Source organism: Panthera pardus, unplaced genomic scaffold, assembly GCF_024362965.1.
Source record: "Panthera pardus isolate Hobbes unplaced genomic scaffold, ASM2436296v1 HiC_scaffold_2, whole genome shotgun sequence".
NCBI classification, from domain to species: domain Eukaryota; kingdom Metazoa; phylum Chordata; class Mammalia; order Carnivora; family Felidae; genus Panthera; species Panthera pardus.
In genome coordinates this window covers 137,789,069-137,805,420 of record NW_026526765.1, presented here as the reverse complement: position 1 = coordinate 137,805,420, position 16,352 = coordinate 137,789,069, and the positions used below count along the sequence as shown (strand labels likewise).

General features: G+C 38.1%; 1 protein-coding gene and 1 long non-coding RNA gene across 2 annotated transcripts in view; both read left to right on the top strand.

Annotated features, from left to right (window-relative positions):
• The window catches only part of SNX2 (sorting nexin 2), a 57,117-nt gene extending 53,994 nt beyond the window's left edge, over positions 1-3,123 (top strand). Inside the window, exons 13-15 of the mRNA XM_019469554.2 lie at positions 742-822; positions 945-1,016; positions 2,596-3,123. Coding sequence (XP_019325099.1) covers positions 742-822; positions 945-1,016; positions 2,596-2,646 — 204 coding nt within the window. The 3' untranslated portion in view covers positions 2,647-3,123. The remainder of the gene's footprint in view (positions 1-741; positions 823-944; positions 1,017-2,595) is intronic.
• An 8,842-nt stretch (positions 3,124-11,965) lies between these two features.
• LOC109278873 (uncharacterized) lies at positions 11,966-15,454 on the top strand. The gene is made up of 2 exons (XR_002085872.2): positions 11,966-12,702; positions 13,122-15,454. It is a non-coding gene; the product is annotated as an uncharacterized LOC109278873 (long non-coding RNA).
• Positions 15,455-16,352: the final 898 nt, after the last annotated feature.

The window sequence follows — 16,352 nt, the reverse complement described above, 5'->3', positions numbered from 1 at the left end:
CCACGCATTTTTTTTAAGCCGAACATTTTACTATTAAAAAATGTTTTTTAAATGTTTGTCGTACACTTTTCTTAATTTGAAGTATTTCCATGGGCATATAAATTGTGATGAACGTGTATTCTTGAACTTGGCAGAATATTTTTGATATAATATGGAATTATTAATGATATCAAAAAGAACACTGCTAAATTATTTCATAGTGAATTTTATACTCAATGTTTTCATCTTTCTTAGTCGTATAATTAAGCTGTGGAGATTGTAATTGATTAAGTACTGAAATATCCTCATCATGGGGTGCCTGGGTGGCTCAGGCGGTTGAGCATCCAACTTCGGCTCAGGTCACGATCTCGTGATTGATGAGTTCGAGCCCCGTGTCGGGCTCTTCGGGCTCTGTGTTGACAGCTCGGAGCCTGGAGCCTGCTTCAGGTTCTGTGTCTCCCTCTCTCTCTGCCTCTCCCCTGCTCATGCTCTGTCTCTGTCTCAAAAATAAATATAAACATTAAAAAAAATTTTTTTAATATTGTCATCTTGAGTAAATGTGATAGTGAAATATTAATGAAAATTAACCTCCTAGGTGTTTCTGCTACTTAGAAGTTAGATAAAAGTTTGAATGATCCTGAATTGGGCTTTGCCAGTAGTGAGCTTCCTCAGGGTCTACAGACCTTACATTAAATGAGCTAGTTCTATAATATTTTCCTGACAAGAGTTATAAATTTGTGCTTTTTTGTTTGTTTTTATTAGTGGGAGGCAAAGGTACAACAAGGAGAAAGAGATTTTGAACAGATTTCTAAAACAATTCGAAAAGAAGTGGGAAGATTTGAGGCAAGTATAATAATTTTACACTTGTCCCAACAACGTGGTCTTTTTTTTTTTTTTTTGCTGTGATTTTGTAGCAAAATCAAATTTAGTTTTGTACTAATGGAGTTTTTCTTCATGTACTACAGAAAGAACGAGTGAAAGATTTTAAAACTGTTATTATCAAGTACTTAGAATCATTAGTACAAACACAACAACAGGTAAGCTTGTTTTCTTCATGACTTATGTTATAACTTATAAATTCTCCTAGGACTTACTTTGGTATACGTCTTCATTTTAAACACGTCAGTGAAAGGAGCTTTTATACTTATGGAAAATAAGAAATGGGGTAGAGAAAACTGATGACCACAGAGGAAATAATTACTGGTAGTTAAACTGGAAAGTCTCAGGTCCTTTTTGCCTCTGCTCTTGAACACCAGGCAAGATGCTTTTTTCCCACCGTTAGGTGATGAGAAACTTGCTAGACAGTCTTTTCCCTTTTCTTGTCTTCCTAGTTTTAGTTCCCTAGTGATCACAGTGGTTTGAGTAAATTCTTACAGTGAGTTCTCTTCCATAACAGAACTTAAATGAAAAACTAGCCTATTTAAGGTTAGCAGGCAGGGGTGGGGGTTGTGCTGTTTTGGTCTTTGTTTTATTTTGTGTGTGGTTTGTGATGATTGTATGCCACAAAATTTGTCTCCTTAACGAGAGAACAGAGAAGACCGTGGCTTTTAATTAAAGTCTCTAATAAGAAAATAGTACAGGTTTTTTTTTTTTTCTGTTTGCTCTATTACAAGTTTGAGTAATCAAATTATATGTAATGTTTTGAATAAAAGGTTGTCTTCTTTCTCCAGTTTTAAAATATGTGGATAGAAACTTGATTATGTAATATAAAATAGATTAGTTTTTGATTAAGCAATGACATTATATGTTCAGATTACATTTAGTCTTTAAATACTTAGTTCACCAAGTTAGATTTTTTAAAAGAACAATTTACATGAACTTGTTTTTAAAGGAGTTGTTTTAAACATAACTTCAGTTTATACTTTCATTAATTCTGTGGACTATTGAAGAAACACTGGCAGCTGATTCCTTCCAGTTTCAAGAGAGACTGCATGTGTCCCTTTCTTTCCTGCCTAGTGTTTTCTTTTCTTGCTCTTTTTTTCATTGTTTTTGGCTACCAATAACATAAAATGTGAATACCCTCTGATTAGGATGTTATCCCTTCATATTGGAACAGTTCATTGCAGTTTTATTATTTAAGGTAGTCTCATTTAATTTACAGTAACAATCTGTTTCTATATACAATTCCACATAAGCCAAAAAAATCTGAAGTTTTAAGGTATTTTAAAAACTATATTGTTTACATCAAAAACTGAAATTAGCCAGTGGGAATTAACATTTAAAATAATTTACGCACGAAATATGTTGACAGACTTCAGTTAGGGACATTTAAATGATCCCATTTGGAAACAGGCTATAGTAGGGGCTCCTGGGTGGCTCAGCTGGTTAAGCATCCACCTTCAGCTCACAGTTTGTGAGTTCGAGCCCCGCGTCGGGCTCTGTGCTAACAGCTCAGAGCCTGGAGCCTGCTTTGGATTCTGTGTCTCCCTCTGTCTCTATTTCTCCCCGACTGGTGCTGTCTCTCAAAAAATAAACGTTAAAAAAAAAGTTAGAACCAGACTTTAATAAATGTTAGTCATTGTTAGCTACTTACATATACATTTTTAAATGCGGTACGGAATATGTGCATGTAAATGACAAAAAGGTAATTAGAATATCTTTGGTTATGATCCACAGCTGATAAAATACTGGGAGGCATTCCTGCCTGAAGCCAAAGCCATTGCCTAGTGAGAAGATTTCTGTTATGAAGATCTTGGATGTTTGTTCCAGTTACGCTGAATTCCACAGTGAAACCATTTAAAACCATCTAAATAAACCACTCTATATTTTATGAATTACATGTGGTTTTTTATATATATATACATATATATATATATATATACATATATATATATACACATATATATACTCTGCCATTTTATTACAAGCTGCATGTCCCGACCCTCCTTGACTTAAGTGGACTGTGGCATGACATTCTGCAGTACTTTGCTGAATTGAACACTGTTGTGTCTTAAATACTTGCACTAAACAGTGCACTGCAAGGCCAGACAATTTTACATATTTTTTTCTTTACAATACATTCTGTAGCGTGTTTGCCCTCGTTATGAAGTGAATTATCAACATGTTGATTAATGTTCACTTATACATTCCTGTACAGAAATTATGATTTTGTGATTACAGTAATAAAATGCTATTCCTTGTGAAGTATTAGTAACAAATTATTTGGGTATATAAACATATTAGAGATCTTTTGAAAGCATTTTTAATGGGAAGAAATTTTTGCTTCTAGATATGCCTAGGTGATATGATCCATTAATTTTTTTTTAGTTGACAGAAAAGGCTGAACTCTTGTTATAAATGACTAAATGAAGGTTAAGTTTTCTTCTGAAATCATCATAAACCAAAGAACATTTATCTTTTGATTCTACTCTGGAGAATGTTCTTGTCTTTAGTAAAGCAGAGAATGAATGATTGCTTTCTTGTTTTACTCCATCCCTATTACCAATGTCCAATTTAGGAATTAGGAAAAAAATGTATTTATGTGCTTCTATTACAAGTCCTATGATTTCGCTCATCTTCAAAGCCCTAAACTTTGTGTCTTAGTTAACTTACTCCTTGCCTTTTCTTTGTTTTTCGTTTGAAACTAATGGTAAGGTCATCTGTGCTCGTAACGGACAAAGAAAGGTACCACGCTAAAATCCCCTATGATTTGGTGAATAACCGTGAATAACATAAAGCAAATTTGAAGTAAAATGAAATTTGTCTTTGTCAACCTTCTTACCTATTCTGTATCCTCTTGAGACGGCTGTTACATGCTCCTTGAAGCTGTCGAAAGTTCAAGTTATGACTGGCATCAGAGTTGTTTTCATTTTTTAACGTGTTCTTAAAGATACCCCTCTTCTTAAGCTTACCACGTGCGTCTCCCAGAGGAGACAGATGTGGTACGTGTAACTGAGTCCTTTCTGGCAGTTTACTGGATACAGTTAATAGCTCAGAGTGTTCTCAGGATGTGTTTGCTTCCACTTGTTTTAGCTGAAGTTTTAAGCCTACTGTGTCGGCATTACTGATTTTTATACTCCTAGAACTCAGAGGAGTACCTGATTCTTAATAGGTTAATAGGAAAGACTTGATCAATCGAACAGGAAAAAGAAGTCCTGGAAGATGCAAAAATAAGACACTCTCTTAAGAAGGAGAAACTAACGCAGAAATAGGACTTCTACTGTTGCTTCTGTTGGAGGTAACTTAGAAACTTGTGCCAAATGAGCAGTTCGTAGTAGAGTGTATGAGATGCCGTCTTCTGGTCCCATTAACCCTGAGCAAAATCTCGCCTTACCGGGAATAGTTTGGCTACAGTCATGTCTTGTTACTATGTCCATAGTCACATTACTTGCAGAGACACAGTTGACATTCAGGGTAATAACTCGGTGAGATCACCCATTCCACTGGGGTATGCTCATTAGAGTATTCAGCACCTCTCAAAAGTAAAAATTATTCTCAGTCTTATTCAAGCTGAAGAGAGTAACAGACCCAGTTCCCGTTCCAGATTTCATTCCCCTCAGTAGTCTTTACTAGAAGAGAAAGAGTCTTTTGGAAATTTCAAGTAAATTATATGAGCCTCTGGTAGCTACCAGCCTTTTTAGTATCTTCACCGCTGAGCCCACCTCCACCTATAATCTTTGCGCCTCCTATTCATACTACTGAAATAATTTCACTCCAAAGAAATAGAATAGGAACATTAATAGTGCTAACAACGTTAGCCTTTTATACAACTGAACTTAATTTTTTTCCTTAAACCAGACAAATAAGGACTAAGTATAATACAGTGGATCAAGCTGAACCTGGAGTCAGCATACGTGTGTTCATTCTTCTATCACTTTGTAACTATGTGACTTTGGCCTTACCACATAAAATTCATCTATAAAACAAGGGTGTAAGACTGATTCCTGAAGTGCCTTTCCACTTTAAAATAGTTTGCTTAGGGGCGCCTGGATGGTTCAGTCGGTTAAGTGTCCGACTTCAGCTCAGGTCATGATCTCATGGTTCGTGAGTTCGAGCCCCGCGTCGGGCTGTCTGCTGTCAATGCAGAGCTCACTTCGGATCCTCTGTCTCTGCCTCTGTCTGCCCTTCCCCTGCTCGCTCATTCATTCTCATTCTCTCTCTCTCTCTCTCTCTCTCTCTCAAAAATAAGCTTTCAAGAATAAAATGTTTGCTTAAAATACCAAACTTCAATATAAATATTCTGTTAGAAAATTAAATTGTAATCAGAATCACCTTGTATAATAAAATAAAGCTAGAAATGTATGTAAAAATAGGATTTCTAAAACAAAAAGATGTTTTCCTGGTTGTATTTTTTGACAAGCTCTTTTCAACTATTTGGCTTGTTTTATACATACATATATATTTATACTAGCCTCATAACACCCTTGTTTCATTGTTCTTTAAACTTTTTAATTTTATTATCCACATCTAGTAAAGTTTTACAAGTTCCTCGTGCAAGTTGTTTCATATGTGGTTTTTAAATATAAATGAACCTCTTAACAAAGTCCTATTTCTCTAAAGGAATGAAATCAGATGAATAGAAAAGTAAGACAAAATGCTTCATATCTTGAGGTCTAAGGGGAATTAAGACATTTTTCTGTCTGAAATAAAGCTCGGTGACTTCACTTTTCTTGTGGCTCCCTTTTTGAGCAGTCGCAATTAACAAAAGTCGAGGGGACAGCAGAATTTCAGTAACAGTTACTAGAGATAGGCTGAGCAAAAGTTCTCATGTCTTAAAGGATGGGAGCTTGCTCAAGGATCCTTTTCCCAAGGAAAGATAACATCTGGGGAAAGGAAGTCCAGTCACTGGCTGGGGAACTTTGGAGGCATTTTCATATTCTGTTCGCTAGTCCGGAAATGTATATATTTCTCCATGTGACACAGTCACTGTCTCAAAGTATTGAGAAAAAGACTTTGAATAGAATCACCATATCCTTCCTTATCCAGAATCCAGAGTCTAGTAAGTATCAATGCTAACCCTCACAGTGAAGGCTATGGTTTCAAGTAATAATGAAGATAGGTGGTTGGCCAGGTGCAGAATAAGCAAGAAGAGAGGAATTACAAGAGTGGTGTGAACAATGGCTGATTACTCTGCTTTTTACTCTCATTCCTGTGGAGGGAGTTCATGGTTATCTGTGGATGAGGTCCTTAAGGGTTTAGACCAATAAAAATGTAATGTGAGCCTCCTAAATAATTTGAAGCTTTTTATAGCCAAATTTTGATGAACAAAAGAAACATAAAATTAATTTAAATGTATACCCAGTAGCTCATGTCAAAATGTTATTTTAACGTGTAATCCAGTATATCAAGGATTATTGCAATCTTTTACATTCTGTTTTTCATTCTAAACCTTTGCTATCCATTGTGTATTTTCCATTCTTACCACCTCTCCATTCACACTAGCCACACTGCAAGCGATTGGTTGTCACAGGTGGCTCGTGGCTATGATACTGGACATTGCAGGTTTGAACAACGCCTGTGGCAGGCCAATCTAGGTACAAGACTTTGTAGCATGGTGCTTTGCAAGTAGTGGATACTCTGTATCCACTGTGAATTAATTGTAGCACTGTATTGCCAGAAGCCGACTTCAAGACTCTGGGACAACTTCTTCCTCTTCCTGATGAGCAGATCCAGAGTTTAAATCATTACGATTGAACTGATTTTTCCTGTTTTTCCTGTTAACCATCTGTGAACATTCTTCCTTGAAAACACGTGATGAGCTTTTCAAGATTCCGCTTCTAATCGTTAACGAATATAATTCTAGGAAGTCCTTTGGGATCCAGAGAATTTATTTCTTCCAACTGTTAATTCAGAAGTGGCTATGAATAGAAGACTGTACAAAACAGGAAAGTTGCAGCTTGCGGTCTGATCTTTTAACGTACGTGAAGAAATTAAAAATGGTCCTCTTCCTTTCTTCTGTCACATACTTTTTAAAAAATTATTTACGGATTAATTCAGAGTTTTTTTTTTTTAATTAGCTGGGTGAGATGGAAACTTTGTAATTAAAGCCAATTAAGGTGAAGCTGCCCACTTGTTAGTACACAGAAAATTATTATTTTTTTTTTTTATTAAGGCCAATTAATGGGATAAACTGCTCTAAGGGAGCACTTGGAGAAAGAAGGCTCTATTTTAAATTTATATATATGTATATATATATATGTATCTGTTTGATAAACTAAAATCAGACAAAATTTAATAGAACTAAACAATAAATTGCCTTGTTGCTTCCATAGTCAAGTCTCAAGTTATCTCTTGATTTTGATTTTAACTTACATTTTCTAGATCTTTATTTCAAACATTTCCACTATGTATATGTGTGTGCAGATTTGTATGTGTACGTAAATACATGTGTCCATGCATCACAGTGACGTTTCAAACTTCATTTTCTAAATTTCAGCTAAAAATGTTATCCAGCCTCTTGTAGTTGAGACGTAAAGCGAATGATTTATACTTTCAGTTCCATTGCTTTAGGTGCCGTTGTTTTGCCAAAACAACTTGAGTTGAATCTGTTTCTGAATTGTATTCCCTTCTCATTTCTCCTGTTTTTCTCTCCCAGGGTCAGGATCTTGTGACCATGTACCAGAGCTATCTTAAGTCTCCTCTGAAATGCGCATTATTTCAGTCCCCCGATGTCAGCCCTCCAACCTGCTAAAATTATCCTCCTAGAGAACAATTCTTACCACAGTACCATGCACAGAAATCCTCAATAGACTCCCTACAGACTACAGATAAAATTCCAAATTATCCAAAATCTGGCCTCATGCTACTTCCTGTCTCGATCTTACCCCTTCCCTTTGCTGTAATCAAGTGCAGCCCCTGTCTTGTGAGCATGTTCTGAACCTTCCTGAGTCTGCTGTTGTTGTTACCTTGTCTGAGTTACCTTGTCCCCTTTACCCGCAATTGTTTATATCCTATCCTTTCTTTAAACTCTAAGGTCAAATTTAAAAGTCCACATCTTCCATAGATCCTTTTTAGACTCTTAACCAGACGTAAGTAAGGAGCCTCTCTTGATCCTTCAGTAGGACTCTAGTATTAAACACCTTGTGCCTTCCAAATTGTGCTTATTGATGTCTACATTGTGTGGCAGTTGATAGTTGTCTGGTCTTAGTGCTCCGACCAGTCTCTGTGCCCCCTTGAGGAATGACTGTGCCCTTGTTAGTTCTTGTAGAGCCTAGTACGGTTCAGCCACAGGGTGTGTATAGTTATGCATCCAGCCCACCAGTTTGAACCCTGACTCAAGAATCTATATCACTGACTTTAAGAATGGTATTTTTCAATAAAACTTAGTTTCCACATCTGTAAAATGGAAAGTAATAATTGTGCTTGTTCAGGTCATCTTTAAGGGGCTTAAGATAATTGATGTGAATTTCTCAGCCATAGCAAGTGCTTAATAAATGTTGGCTATTATGTATCCACTAAGTGTTGACTGAACAATACCTCCATCTGAGCAAAGAATACCTGCCTTTGGGTTATTTCACCAGTATTTGAGCCTTCTTGAAAAAAAATAATAATAATTGGTGTATGCTTGACCAGAGTCTAACTGGCTTTGTCAGAAGGGTTTCCTCTCAGAACACTGCCTCTGAGATACGCTCTTGGAGCCCTGGGGCTGAGGGTCGGAGCTGGAGGAGGGGAATGCTTCTGGTTGAGATCAGCTTATATCCAGCCAACAAAAGTGCAACACTGTCCCCCCTCAAAATGGGTCTTGTCAGGAAATGTACTGGAGACTCTTAAGCCTAGGACAAAGGGGAAAAGGGTGAGATAGAAATGTGGCAGTTGCCCAGGGAGAAAAGTTTATTTCCACCCACAAGAACTTTGAAGATGCCATAGACTAAAGGAAGTAGTAAGCAATGAAGAAAAAATAAAGGAGAATAAAAAGATGGTGATAGCGGTTGATGGGGCCGCAGCAATTGGCCAGCCAAGTGACAGGGAGGGTCTGACCACTCGGTGGAAGTACAAAAGGAGATAGTTTACAGAAGTGGAAATAAAAGTGGGTAGGTTCCATTCCATAAATACCTGTTCAGTCTCCACCACGTGCTTTAGGCACTGAAGCAATGGATTAAGATCAGGGAGATACAAGAAGGTTGCCCAGGATGATGACCAGGTTTCCAGCTTTAACCACTTACGAATACTGCTGCTCTGCTTAACCGTGATATTAAAAGGAGTGGGGGTTTGGGGAAGGATGAAAACGAGTCAGGACTAGATATTGCATCATCACTTTAGAAACGTGACCATGCTCTGTTCCTTAAAACCATGATTGTTCATGCAAGTAGGCTTGGAGAACAAACAGGAGGAGATGAGTTTGCCGGGGACACATCCAGGGTAAAGCTAATGTCTAAAGTGGAAATGGAAGTTCAGAAGTCAGGTAGATGGAAAAGAGCCTCAGAAAGAAGTAGAGAGGCTTCTTCTGAACAAAAAGGAAAGGAAGGTGGCGTGAATTTGGAAATAAAGACTGAAATTTTTTTCTTGATGTAACAGGAAGTTAAGCCATCAGGGAGTGATGTCAACAGGAAAGCCAAAGAAGATTGCAGGGCAAGGAAGAATGGTATGTGTTTAGACAACTGGCCTACAGATGGGTAGGAACAGGAATTACAAATGAGCTTGGAAATCATGAATTTGCAGTGAAGCCAAGCAGAGAGAATATCCATTTCTTCAGCCATGAGAAAGCAGGATCTAACACAGATTGTTGGATTCATTCAGAACTAGTGATTGGTGGTGGGTGTGAGGGAAAGTCAAGGGGAAGGGGATTTTGAAATAAGTTTGTAAGACTACAGGGGCACCTGGGTGGCTCCATCGGTTAAGCGTCCCACTCCGGCTCAGGTCACGATCTCACGGTTCACGGGTTTGAGCCCCGCGTCGGGCTCTGTGCTGACAGCTCAGAGCCTGGAGCCTGTTTCGGATTCTGTGTCTCCCTCTCTGCCCCTCCCCTGCTTGCGTTCTGTCTCTCAAAAATAAACATTAAAAATTTTTTTTTAATATAAAAGAATAAAAGACTACAGAGGCACAAACTGAGAGAGGCAGATGAAGTGATGAGGTCAGAGGAGGAAACCTAAGTTTCCTGACATTAGTTGTTAGTATGTTGCCATTTAAAAAAAAAAAATACCATCAATATGCCAAACAACTGCTCAGGGCTCTTTAGTGGTGCGATTCATGTCATTTCCTCAAATTTACCTTTCAGCTTGCCAACCTATTGAAAGCTTTTGCTTGTCAGTAGATAAAAATCAACTCCAGTCTTATGATTTTTAAAGTAATGTTTATCTCATCCAGTTATTACTTGCATACAGTTTGGAGACTAAACTAGTTTCAGGGAGCACCCAGCTGCCTCAGTTGCTGGTGCAGGCACCTCTTGATCTCAGGGTTGTGAGTTCGAGCCCCATGCTGGGTGTAGAGATTACTTCGAAACAAAATCATATATATATATTTTTTTCAAGGATATATATATATATATATATATATATATATATATATTCAAGGATATATATATCAAAAAATACATATAAATATCCTTGAGTAAGAGGAAAATAAACTAACATCGGAAAGGCTAAATGACAAAATAGAGGGCTTCTATGCCCCACATGTACCTCAGTTTCCCAGTACTTTTCCTGAAAGATAACCTCTCTACGTTTAGCTGTTCTACCATTTACATCACCTTCACATTTCTAAATAAAGTGGGTGTCCGGCTAGCTTTTTGTCCGTCTGCCTCATGCCCTCATGCCCCTCCTCCCCCGCCCCCGTTCAAGTGTAGTTAGGTTACAATTTCTGGTTAAATCCGTATTTAATGCTCGCAGTAGTGTGCCTATACAAATATTGTTCACCATGGAAAGTTGTAGTATATTTAATCACGATTTTCTTTTTTAAAAAACAAACTTTATTTTCTAGAACAGTATTAGACTTACAGAATCTTGGGAAGAGTTCCCCTCAATATCTCATTTCCCTCATTATATATATATATATATATATATATATATATATATATATACACACATATATATTTTAGAAAGCAATATTATTTTTTAATGTTTATTATTTTTGAGAGAGAGAGAGAGACAGAGCACCATCAGGGGACAGGTAGAAAGAGAGGGACAGAGAGAGAATCCCAAGCAGGCCCCACAGCTGTCAGCACAGAACCTGATGTGGGGCCCGAACTCACGAACCGTGAGATCACGACCTGAGCTGAAACCAAGAGTAGGACGCTTTACCTACTGAGCCACTCAGGCACCTGTCTTCCTGTTTCTCGATTTAGCCCTCATTTTGGTGGATATACGGAGTAGTTTCCTGAAAACAGATACATAGAAACCATACTTTTGAGACTTTATTTTAGTTTTCTTCTTAATAGATAATTTAACCAAGTATATGTTGAGAATGATTTTCTCTAGAACTTTGAACACAGTGCCTCATTGTCTTTCAGCTTCCAGTGTTGCTGTTGAGAATTCCAGAGCCATTCTGTTTTCTGATCCGTTGTGTATGAGCTGTTTGCCACTCCAACCCTGCCGCCCCTCTGGACTCTACAAGGTCTTTTGTCCCTAGTGTTCTGGAATCTTACAGAGATTTGCTGTTGTGTATGTCTGTTTTAATCCGGTATGGGTGCTTTCAATCTGGAAACCTGACATACAGTTCTGGAAATTCTCTTGAATTGTTTCACTCATGATGTCTTCCCTTCTGTATTCTCTGTCTTGTCTTTCTGGAAGACCCATCATTTGGATATTGGATATCCTGGACTTGGGCCAATATTTTTCTTTCTTATTTTCCATTTCTGTCTTTTTTTTCTACTCTCTGATTACACTTCTTTGTTTTGTGATCATTCCTTTTTTTTTTTTTTTAATGTTTATTTATTTTGGGGGCGCCTGGGTGGCTCAGTTGTTTAAGCATCTGACTTTGGCTCAGGTCATGATCTCACAGTTCACGAGTTCGAGCCCCGCTTCAGGCTCCGTGGTGACAGCTTAAAGCCTGGAACCTCCTTCAGATTCTGTGTCTCCCTCTCTATCTGCCCCTTCTCTGCTCAAGCTCTCTCTCTCTCTCAGAAATAAACATTAAAAAATTATTTTATGTTTATTTTTGAGAGAGCAAGTGGGGGAGGGGCAGTAAGAGAGGGAGACAGAGAATCTGAAGCAGACTCTGTGCTGACAGGAGAGAGCCCCATGCGGGGTGCAAACTCGTGAACCATGAGATCATGACCTGAGCTGGAGTCAGACACGGAACTAACCAGGAATTCAGGTGCCCCTGATCAGTCCTATCTTTAAGGCCTGTATCTCTCTGAGAATGTTACTCTTTATGGTACTTTTTAAAGTTCTTTTCCTCCCCATTTCTGTATCCTCAAAATTATTTTCTCTATTTTGGCCTCTCTTTCACGTTAGATGCTCTCCTCAGATACCTATTAATCACTGAATGCCTCTTCACGTTTAGCAGTGAAACATGTTTAGCAGCGAAAGCTAGTTGGGTGCTCTGAGCATAGTCATGGGACCTGTGAGATTTAAGCATCACTGAAGAGTGATCTCACTGAGCTGTTTGTAGGAAATTTCCAATGTGGGTGTCTCCAGATTTCTCCTCTTGGGCTGGTCAGATTTTCCAGAGAATGCTTTTCCTGTTTCCTGCCTGGAAGGTAGGAAAGTTTTCAACGTTCATCGTTCGGCATGTATATTGCCACCACCCCCCAGACCCTCAGACAGGGTGTCAACTTACAATGCAAGGCCTCTGTCTTCTCCCCTCTCTTGAGGACATAACCTCCAGCACGTCTAGAATAGCATGGAGGTGAGGAGGTGATGAAGGAAGGGGTCTTCCCGATTCTCAGCTAGGTGTCACTCCATCTTCCGAGTTGTAGCCAACCCCCTCCCATTCTGGGAGACACCTGCTATTCCCTGGTGCTGTGCCTTTGACTGTTGTGCTGTGTAAATCAGGCTGGTTTTCAGCTTTCCCATTGAAATTCAGCTTTTTCTTGTTTGCTACAACAGTTACTTCTCATCCATCTGCTTTGTAGCTCACAAATATCTTGTTGCTGTTCTCTCTTCTCCTGTTTTCCCTATTTTTATGGGTGTAAGGGAAAAAGAGGGAAAGTTCCTTGTAGTTTTACTGGGGCTGGAGGAAAACGTGAAATCGGTTATGGATGTTCAATTTGCTATCATAACCCAGAGCTCTCTAGATAGGTTTTCTTTGTTTCTTTTTTTTAACAGCAACGTAGTATTCATTGTGTGGTTTCACTGTGGCCTCTGTCCTTAGCTCTTATATTTCTTGCCTTGGGGGAAGCCAGCCTCCATGTTTTCAGGATATGCAGAGGGACAGATAGAAAGATCCAAGAGGCCAGGAGCGGAGGCCTCCTGCCAGTGACCAACATGAACTTGCCAGGCATGTGAGTGACCCACCTCGTTGGTGGGTCCCGTAGTGCAGTAAGTAGACTCTGGAGATGACTGAGCCTTGGTGGATATTTTGACGGCAGCCAAAGCTGCTCCCAGATTCCTGACCCATAGAAACCGTGAGAGATGATAAGTATTAATTGCTAAATTGTGGCGGGAGGTAATTTGTTATGTGCTAATAAACATTTAACACAGATTTTTGGGCCCAATTGAATTCTTCTGGGAAATGCCTGTTCGAACTGTGAACATTTCCTATTATGCTGTTAAAAAAATTGTGTATTCTTTACATGTATAATGTACATTAGTCCTCTGTTATACAGGTTGAAAATATTTTTCTCTGCTTGTTGAATGTTTTTTTAAACTTTATGCTCTTTGGCTTACATTGCAATTGACCTTTGAGCAACATGGGTTTGAACTGTGCGGGTCCACTTACATGTGGAATTTTTTATAAATACAGTATATTATGGTACCTGTATTTTCTTTCTTATGATTTTAACATTTTCTTTTCTCTAAGCTTTCTTTATTGAAAGAATACTGTATATAATACATCTAACATACAAAATGTGTAATTGAAGGTTTATGTTCTGGGTAAGGCTTCTAGTCAAGAGTAAGCTATACGTACTTTAGTTTTTTGGGAGTCAAAAGTAATACGTGGATTAAAAATTTTTTTTTTAATGTTTATTTTTGAGAGAGACAGACAGACAGACAGAGTGTGAGCAGGGGAGAGGCAGAGAGAGAGTGAGATACAGAATCCGAAGCAGGGTCCAGGCTCCGAGCTGTCAGCACAGAGCCCCACGCGGGGCTCAAATCCACGAACCGCAAGATCATGACCTGAGCTGAAGTCGGACGCTTAACTGATTGAGCCACCCAGGCACCCCAAGTTATACATGGATTTTTAACTGCAGGGGGAGTCAGTGCTCCTAACCCCTATTTTATTCAGGGGTCAAGTGTAATTTTAAATCCTTATCTAGTCTAAAACAGCTTTCCATTAATGTCTTTGACATTTTGTATATTGTAATAAGAAGATTTCATCCACATGAAGGTTTTTATAGCTTTGCTTTTTCATAGAGATTTTTACTCTATATGGAATTCATTTTTAAAACCTATTTTATTTTTCTTTCAAATGGATAGCCAGTTGTCTATAAACTCGTCTCTATACCATTTATCTAAACACCATTTATTTTTAACATATGTTGAAATTTTACAATGTAAACATTTATGAAAGCTAAGTAAATACCATTTGTTGACTACTCCCCCCCCCGCCCCCATGAGTTTGAAATAACACTGTGTGGTTCATGCTACATTGCCATATATTCAGGGATCTGTTTCCGGACTACTTGGTTCCCTGGAGCATTGTCTCATTCTGTTCCAGGATGACCCTGGCTTCATTACAGACTCTCCCTGACCTATGCTGGTTTAGCTTAAGAGTTTTTGCCTTTATCCTGGTGCCAAAGCAATACCCATTCTTCACATTTTGAATTTGCACCTTCTCTCAGGTTGATGATGTGCAGTATGATACTCTCTTGTGATGCTGGGCGGCCATAGCTCCCAATTGACCAGGAGATCACACGGGTGAACAACTAACACACCTACAGCATTCTTTTTTTTTTTTTTTTTTTTTTAATGTTCCATACAGTATTCAATAAATTCCAGGAGATAGTCAATACTTGGTTATAAAATAGTCTTTGTGTTTGATGATTTTGCCCAAATGTAGATTAACAGAAACATTCTGGACATGTTCTGGACATCGTGGGCTAAGACTCGATGTTCACTAGGTTAAGCAAGTATTAAATGCATTTTTGGCTTAATGCTATTTTCAGCTGATAATGGGTTTCTCAGGACATAACCCCATTGTAAGTCAAAGAAGGTCTGGGTTATGGCTTTATAATGTTTGATGTCCTGTAAATTAACTTATGCCTTCATTCATTTTTCTTCTTGTTCAAACTTGCCCTATTCATTTTTCATGTGAATTTTAGAACCAGCTTGTCACTTTTCTTAGCTTATTGGGGTTTTAATTGCATTGACTTTATAAATCATATTGGTGAAATCTCCTATCTTTAAAATAATTGATTCTTTCCATCTGGGAACATGCTGTAACTATTTGCAGACCTTTTTTTATGTCCTTTAATAAAGTTTTTTATGTTTCTTCAAAAGGTCTTGAACATTTATTGTAAAGTTTATCGTCAGACATTATAAGTTTTAAAGGTTGTTACTGGTGATATCTTTTGTTTTTCCCAATGTTGTTTTCTAACTGATTAATGTTAGTGTGTAAGAAAGCTATTGTATAAGAAATCTACTGATTAGTATACATTGATTTAATATATGGTGCCTTATGAAACTTTTATTAATTCTAATAATTTTTTAGTTGACTGTGTTCTATGTAGAGTTCATCTACACATAACCTTGGTTTTCTTTCTTCCTATCCAATATCTGTACCTCTTAGGTCTTTTACGTGTCTTATTTCACTGGCTTCCAGCAAAATGTGAAAGAACAGTTGTGATACACTTATTGGTACTGTTATGATGTCTCCTCATATAATGCTGAATAGATTTGCTGTGGGATTATGGTAGTTAACCTTTATTAAGCTAAAGGTGGGGCGCCAGGGTGGTTCAGTCTGTTAAGCATGCAACACTTGATCTCAGCTCAGGTCATGATCTCATGGTTCATGAGATCAGGCCCTGTGTCGGGCTCTGTGCTGACAGTGTGGAGCCTGCTTGGGATTCTCTCTCTCCCTCTCTCTCTGCCCCTTGCCAACTCATGCACATGATTCTCTCTCTCTCTCTCTCTCTCTCTCTCTCAAAATAAATGCATAAGCTTTAAAAGAAAAAAAAAAGATGTTTCTAGCTCTTCCTAGTCTAAGAATTATTAGGAAGTGGTACACTGATTTATTAATGATTTTTTAGGATTCGCTGAAATATTCATTTGGTTTTTTTTCTTTTCTAATATGATGCTAAGAAATGCGTCAACGGATTTCCTAATGTTTAGGAAATCCACCAACATAACCACCTTTATGTTGCTGGGATAAATCTTATTTGGTCATGATGTATTAGT